This window comes from Rhamphochromis sp. 'chilingali', assembly GCF_963969265.1.
Source record: "Rhamphochromis sp. 'chilingali' genome assembly, chromosome: 7".
NCBI classification, from domain to species: Eukaryota; Metazoa; Chordata; class Actinopteri; order Cichliformes; family Cichlidae; genus Rhamphochromis; species Rhamphochromis sp. 'chilingali'.
The window spans coordinates 16811709-16819675 of record NC_137934.1 but is presented as its reverse complement, the minus strand read 5'-3'; the positions used below and the strand labels follow the sequence as shown (position 1 = coordinate 16819675).

At 38.8% G+C, this 7967-nt stretch overlaps 1 protein-coding gene across 1 annotated transcript; it reads left to right on the top strand.

The window, feature by feature from the left end:
* The first annotated feature begins 1612 nt into the window (after positions 1 to 1612).
* rps16 (ribosomal protein S16) lies at positions 1613 to 4490 on the top strand. Its single transcript, XM_080886546.1, has 6 exons — positions 1613 to 1704; positions 1795 to 1846; positions 2637 to 2738; positions 3080 to 3176; positions 3273 to 3320; positions 4298 to 4490. Exons 2-6 carry the CDS (start codon positions 1799 to 1801, stop codon positions 4441 to 4443), a joined length of 441 nt encoding a protein of 146 aa, XP_080742672.1. The 5' UTR covers positions 1613 to 1704; positions 1795 to 1798; the 3' UTR covers positions 4444 to 4490.
* The last annotated feature ends 3477 nt before the right edge of the window (positions 4491 to 7967 follow it).

Below are 7967 nucleotides of genomic sequence, written 5' to 3'. Positions count from 1 at the left end.
ATATAGTTCATATGGTTTTTGTTTTATATATGTATTTTTAAAAACTAATTATTTGACTTACATGCTGCCATGGCTCACGCTGCAATGCATTCTGGGTAGCTTGTTCAAATGGGTTGCACTCAGAACCCTGAATTGAAGAATTCAGAAGAAACTTCTACCATCAGTTTTGCTCAACTTCAAAGCCACAGCAATGATGAGAGATCCACAATGTGCTAATTCATGTCCAGTGCTCTTACATTCAGTCAATTGGCTGCAGCTGCCATCTACACCTTTAAATTACATTCTGGTTTCTACAAGTCCTGCTGAAAAACCAGTCCTTTTCTAGCTAAAGCAGGGGTATGAAACGTATGGCCCGCGGGCCGGATCAGGCCTGCAAATAGGTTTAATCTGGCCCCCGAGATGATTTTGTAAAGTATAAAATTGAGATGCAATTTTTCAATAAAAGAAACTGCTGGGTTCTGGCTACCTTTACCCTGGGAGCACAGGAGCAAGCTGGACCTCTGCTGCTCCCACCCGAGGAACTGAAATGGGTGCAGGAGTCAGCAAGGTCACAGTTGCCCTCACCCGGGGAACCAGAACAGGCACAGGCAATGACTGGGCATCCGCCATACCCACCCGAGGAGTTCTCATGTCTGTCAGATTTATTATATGGACGTGGTGACAGTGTAAAGACAGCCTGTACTTGTGATTTTCAGACAAATTTTGGGAGCCGTTTTAACATTGGACTTTGTGGAAGAGTTGGATGGAGGAAGCTGTGCGTTGGTGACATTTATAAAAGAACCATAACATCTACTACAATAATAACAACATTGGATGAAAGAGGGCAATGATGGCTACGTTTTGAGGGTAAAATAATGGCTATAGACCGAATGCTGTGGACACAGCAGCAGTTGAAAGAGAAGATTTTAAGATCAATTTTTCCCCTGCTTCCACTCTAGCAGTTGAACTGTCTCATTCTAACCTCCAACATTCCGTCCCACACACACCCATTATAGACTCTGAAACGGATGAAAAAAGCATGAAACTTAAACTGGAACTGAAGTAAAAGTAAAGAGGATAATAAAAGATAAATACAAGCTGAATAGTTCAATGTCTTGGCTTAATTTTAAAGTTTGAATGGAATCTGTCGGTCAAGGTATGTGGAAGTAGTTGGAGTTGAAAGAGGAGTAAGTCGAATGAGAATCTGAAGATTCTTCCATTGAAATACACTATAGATTTTTGCTGAATAAAGTTGAATAATTTAAAAAATATATAAAAGTTAAAAATGAGAAAAATACAAGCACACATGTCCAAAAGAAGATGAATCTAATGGTGGTTGAATGGGTTTTCTAAGTTGAAAAGTGTTGAAGGAGATACAAAAATGTAAGGAAGATGAAAAGTAAATATCACCCCGAATACCTGTTTCCCCCGGCATTATACAAGAGGTCCATGCGACAATATTTAAAACTGCCTTTGTTTTGTTTTTTTAGATTTACAAACACAGGAACACGTGAGATCAAACGCCAAACACATGTACATTCTGTTCCCTGCCATTGTGAAACAACAGCAGAAACTCTCCGATCTGCTCAATATTAGATGGTAGTAAAGCGAGATCAACTGTCGCAAGCCCTATCTCAAAACAGCTTGCATTGTCGTGCAGCAGCCCCTGAACCTCCGCATGTGAAACCCCATCGGCCTCTTCGTACGGCACCCTAGCTGAAGACGGTATGTTCTTCAGAGTGATCCGGCAAAATAATAGAAAAATATACTTGTTTACCGGTTTCTAATGTAAGTGTTGTCTTTTGTGTGTTTCAGAAACATGCCAGCTAAAGGCCCTCTGCAGTCTGTCCAGGTGTTTGGACGTAAAGTGAGTAAAAATGTGCAATTTAATCCACGTGTGGGGTTGCGGCTAACTTGTCTTGCTAGTCGTAGCTGTAATGGCTGATATTAAAAGGTGGTGGGCCTCTGATTTTACACTGCAATTCCGCAGTAAATAAGCCAGTTTATATGGTATTTATAACATTAAGTAGTAATAATACTTTCATTGAAGCTTGTAATTACTGTTCGATGTGATGTAGGTGCTACACACCGGACGGTTTTGCTTTTCTTTAGCTTACCACGCTAGCCCTGGTGCTAGTGTTAAGTTTGGGTTCTGAATGACAGAGTTAGCTCAGGTTTATCCTCATACAGTCAAATAGAACGTATTTAACCAAACCATTAAATATCGCTAATCCGTCACATCACCTTGAAATGCGGAGTTGCTGTCACCTTGGATTTTAAATTGAATCTCGATGCGTACAAATGAGCGGAAATTAAGAGTTAAACATTACGTCAATTGTGTATCACCAGATTGAACACGTTTGTATGTGCCATAGATTTACTCATTTACTTCGCCATGTTAATTTTCCACAGTGGGTTTTCTCGTGTCATTTTATTTTTTATATTTTACTTTAATTGAGCGACAACAGTTTGTGAAGCCTGTCCCCACCCGATGAAGTCGTGCATCAACTCCCGATGTTTACAGATTTGACTAAAGCTGAAGAAACTTACTTTGTTTTAGTTTAGTTTTGTAAATTAAACCCCCCCCCCCCCCCCCCCCCCCAAAAAAAGTACAATATATTAAATTCAGTGGTATTCATCTGAACTTTCTGTTGCAGAAAACTGCCACAGCAGTTGCCCACTGCAAGAGGGGGAATGGCCTGATCAAGGTGAACGGCAGACCCCTGGAGATGGTGGAGCCTGCTACTCTCCAGTACAAGGTGAGTCCTAACAAGAGAGGTGAACATGAGTGATGTAAGTGGTCGTTATTTAATTTTGTGCACATCAAATGATGTCACAGTAGAGCGTGAAAGCTCTTTCTTCAGGCAGTTGATGTTGGACATTGTACATATGGGATTGATTTTATTTTATTTTTAATTTAAGCATAAATCTAGCTGCATTGGAGTTGCTTTTGGTACTTACAGTTGCATGTGTATATTTTAGAATACTATATGTAGAATTCAACAATTTTAAAATTCAGTTTTAAAACGATAGAAAGGATTTCCTTTTGAGAAACATCAATGACATAAATTTGACATCAATATGTGATTCTTTTTGTAAGCTTTTGGAGCCAGTGCTCTTGCTTGGTAAGGAGCGTTTTGCTGGAGTGGACATCAGAGTCAGAGTGAAGGGTGGTGGACACGTCGCACAGATCTATGGTAAGCAAAGTATTTCCTCTCTATAATTTTGCTCATGATGTTTTATGATTAGTGTTGAAAAAAGGCTCTGAATATCGACATGTTCTTCTCTCTCAGCCATCCGCCAGGCCATCTCCAAGTCCCTGGTTGCATACTATCAGAAGTGTAAGTAATGAAGTTTTTTTTTTTTTTTTGGTACAAACATCACTCTTTTGTAAATAGGCATGTTTAGAGTCACTCCAGAGTACTACACATAGGTGAGAAGTGGAAAGTATTTGATAATCCCATGGTGCATTTCTTCTTAATAAAATCGTAAACCGTAACACAGTACAGAAAATTTGGTTACAGTTAAATACATTAGAACTTTTCTGATTTGACAACTCCAGGCTTTTGAATGCTATGGTAGGTTAGCCTACTGCTGAGCTATTGGTGTTTGCTCTATGCTGCATAAAACTGGACTAAGACTGACTATTTAATTGTTTGCATTGGAATTGTTGCGTGATCATAAGCAGTGGGCTGAGCTGTGAGATAGAACTGCTGTGTTGTGCTCACTAGAGCAGGTCATTGTCAGCATGAACTATTTTTGAGATTCACAGGAAGGTATTTCAGAAGCAATCTAGAAGTGGCACACTATTTCACTAAAAATATGCATCTATTCTAAGTCACTTCACAGAGTACATGAGCAGGGCAGGAAATCAAAAATAAGATGACTTCTATCATCTGGTAAATTTTTAAAAATAAAATTCCCCCCGTGTGTGCAAATTTCTCTGCTTTAGATACTTGAGTACTCGTCCATTCTGCAGTAACTACTACTTTTTAAATATGGGTTTTGTTGGACATAACACACATTTATAAAGGAGCTGTGAGAGTAGAAATGAGTTTTTATTGATCTGATTTTTGTATGTATTGATGTACAACTGTCTCTTGATGACTAGGAAAGATCAGGGTTGCATTGTGGATATGAAACAGCTGGAAATTCTGTAGTTCTAACAAGTTCATAATAAATATTGAAACGTAGCACAAGGAAAAAGTTACTGCAGTTATGGAAATCTGCAAACAGTCGAACCAGTGAAGAACATTTGGCTAGACTGCATATTACTCTGAATCTTAATCTGGACTAATCTGTATTTGTTTTACTGCAGATGTGGATGAGGCCTCCAAGAAGGAGATCAAGGACATCCTGATCCAGTATGACAGGACCCTGCTGGTTGCCGATCCACGTCGCTGCGAGTCCAAGAAGTTCGGTGGACCTGGAGCTCGCGCTCGCTACCAGAAGTCCTACCGTTAATCCCCGTGTACATTTTCATAATAAATTGGAGGAACAAAGAAAACAAATTTGTGATTTTATTTATTGACTTGCTCTGTTCCACGGTTATCACCCCTGGTTATTGTCATCTTACAACTGCTCCACTGATTTGTTTTGGTTGCTAGGCACCTGCAGCCACTTTCTATTCACAATAGCTCAAGTACATTCAATCAGTGGGAAACAATATCACAGACGATTACCTATGTGCAGCTGCATTTGTTTTTGCTGACAGTCTCTAGTACTTGTGATGTTACTCAATCTGAACCATGGCTCTCATATTAGGTAACTCTCTGAAGCTACCAACAGTATTTACTGCTAATGTGGTCACAGAAATTACCTGCAACTATTGCATTTATCCCAGTCGTTTGCTATTTACCACTGGCCTTAACTATTTAGTAGTGCTAAGTTCACTACATAGGTCTTCAGAAAGGTTACAGACTGTTTAAACAGCAGAAATGTTTATGTTTTGATATAAGAAAAGGACACCAGATAATATTGAGAGTCACACTGATTAGCTGTGTGATAACGTGCACAGACTGTAAAAGATGCAACTTGTAGAAAGTGAGTGAAAATGTGCCTAAAACAGGCATGTATTGTAATATCCAGCAGGGGGCGACTCTTCATATAGGTTATATGGATGTTAATGGCAAAAACAGGGAAATGCTTCCCTTTTCTTTTGGGATGACTTGGTGGTCTTAAATCTGATTCAATATCACATCTCTATTTAAAATTCTATGGACATGGTTGAGCCTTTATATGGGTGTGCAGTATCAATGGCTGCAGGACTCTCCTAGAAAACCAGCCATAAGCAAAAAATATTAACAAAGAGCATAATGCTTCCAAATCTCTCATTGATTAACTTGGTGTGTAAAAATGTCTAACTGGACCTTTATGTAACGCCTTTTTGGGCCTTACTGATAATTTAAAGCAGTACAATACCAACACAAAGCATTATTAATTAGGCGAAACAACCAAATGTGTGATGCAAGATAATTTTTTGTGTGTAATCTTCAGCCGTCAAAACGTTAAGAAAACAGAAGACGCATGAAGACACCAGGAGACAATAAAATACAAAAAAAAAACCAAGGGCCAGTTTTTATTTCTGCATTCCAAGATGTTTGTGTTCTTTTTGTTTATAATTTTTATACTACAATTGTAACATTCCAATTGTAGTATTGGAATTGCAACATTCCACCAGTAGATGGTGCTATAGCACCATCTACTAAACCAATGGTAAAAGCATTGAAAAGTAACACATTTCTCCCCTCTACCACTAAAAGCCCCGAGAGAGTGTTCAGCTGGTCAGAAAGCATCATATAGCTCAGATAATATGCAATCAGTGAATGCATAGAGAAGATTATACATTACCAGTTTTTGCCAGCATGATGCCACATATGTTGTCTTGCTTGGAAAACTGATTGTCAGGCTCCGGTATTTCTTCTTAATCTAAATTTGCTTTCCCCCTCTCCTTTTGTCTCTACTGTGTAAGTAAATACTCATGCAAATGTTGATTATTGTTCCAGGCCCATGCTGGTTTGTTATTAGAAATGAGATATTGCGACCCCACAGTGTGTCCCAACACTGATTTGATGAATGCTGAACAATGAAGCCCGGCTCTGTGTGCCAAAATTTCAGATTTCATTATCCTGGTTGGTGGTTTTATTGTAATTTTGCAGTCTTATTTACTGTGATAAGAATACCCTGCGCAGTCAATTTACATGGTGCCTGCTTCTCTGTAGCCAGTTTTTGTCCGGGACGGTATTTTTACATAAAACTGCAGCATTGTTTCCTCAGGTTCTGTTGACTGCTTGTTACTGCTATCTGTGTTTATTCCTTCCCGCCAGCGCCGATGGACAGGCACACCCGAGTCTTGCACAGCAACAGGAGCATGATGAGCTGAGCTGAGGCCCAGATGTTGTTGGCCTCTCTGTAGGCAGTCAGCAACAGTCGTTCCCACTCGGAGAGCTCCCAGAGGGGATCAGGCCTGTTTATAGCCCTCCAATAATCAACACAGCAGGGAAGCCCACTCCCTACTGCTACTGTTGTTTACTACTGTTTATTTTCTGCCCCTGCCTGCAACCTCACCTCTGAAGGCCATAATGTTACATCAGGGACATACTGCACCTGTGGAAATGGCTGTTTTCTGAAATGCCTGAGAACACAGACTAACCTAATGCAGTTAATGCAGAAAGCTGTAGGGAACAGAGGTGGGAAGAGGAAAATGCTGGGCTGGGATCAATGTTTGCACCTGATTTCTCTCTCTCTAATGGCAAAATTGGTCTCCATCTCTGGTTTTTCCACAATAATGTGTATACCGTGCATAACTGTTTAAATAGACTGCAAAGGGAAGAGTAAACTGTCATAACATAAACTACTTTTCATACAGTAAGTTGTGAGAGTGGTTCCCGAGCTTATTTTATCTGCTGTTCTCACAGAGGCCTGTTGGATGTATAAAAAATTATAATATTAATAACTCCTCAGTAACACTTGAAGCTGAATCTGGACTCCTTTCATCTTACTTCTCAAACTCAATTTTAATCCTTCACTTCCAGCACTGTCAAAATGTTTTTCTTTTTTGTCCTTTGTTGAACTTTGACATTTCACATCATCCAACTTTAATATAAGGCAAAGATAGCCTGAGTAAATAAAACAAAAAGAAAGCAGATTTTAAATGATGATTTCATTTAATAAGTGAATGAAAGGCTATCAAAACTTTCAGGTATACTTGAGAGTATCCTAGCATGAACAGACTGTTTAAGGTCATCCCCAAAGCATGTAAATCAGATTTAAGTTCAGACCTTTAGTGATTCACTCCCAAACTACTTTCTTTTGTTTTTCTCCTTTTTTTTTTGGCCTTCACATACAAAGTCTTGGTGGTGATATTTCTATGTACTGGTTCTATATTGAGTGGTAATCACATCTGCTTTTCATGCAGAAGGTCCTGGGTTCACTCCCCAGTGGGACAATTGACAAGAAATATATGCTTTCTTTGCTGGCTATATATATATATATATATATATATATATATATATATATTTGTTGTATTAATACGCTTCAATCTGTCAAAAATGGCTTTACTAAAGTGGAATAAATCATTTACTAATGCTTTATGTACTTGTGAAAAACAGAGTTGTATTATGAGCTTTATAGACTGTCAAACATGCCCAGCTTCATTACATATTTCACTTTAAATTGGACGAATGCTTACAAAATGAACACAACAACAAATCATAAATCAAGTGACGACTAGCTTTCTACATAGTGAGTTTATTGTATTGTGCTTTGGCTTTTTATATGGTCTACGCTTAGCCGTGCAGAATCCAAACCTTTCATAAAGGTTTAGGATTGCTAATGACTTTGTTGTGCACGGTTATCTATTTAAAAATGGTATATAATGGTTTTAGTAGAGGTGCGTGTAAAGGCAAGTAATCCATGCATGGTTCCAGAAAATTAAGAAAAGGAATTGAATTTTCCTACAGTGTGAACTTTATTGTAATTTTTAGCGC

What these genes read in the sequence shown, in the direction of transcription:
- rps16 (XM_080886546.1), top strand. Translation starts at nt 1,799, where the DNA reads ATGCCAGCTAAAGGCCCTCTGCAGTCTGTCCAGGTGTTTGGACGTAAA. An exon ending in TCCAGGTGTTTGGACGTAAA is followed by an intron (nt 1,847 to 2,636) that starts GTGAGTAAAAAT and finishes TTTCTGTTGCAG; the next exon opens with AAAACTGCCACAGCAGTTGC. An exon ending in CTGCTACTCTCCAGTACAAG is followed by an intron (nt 2,739 to 3,079) that starts GTGAGTCCTAAC and finishes TCTTTTTGTAAG; the next exon opens with CTTTTGGAGCCAGTGCTCTT.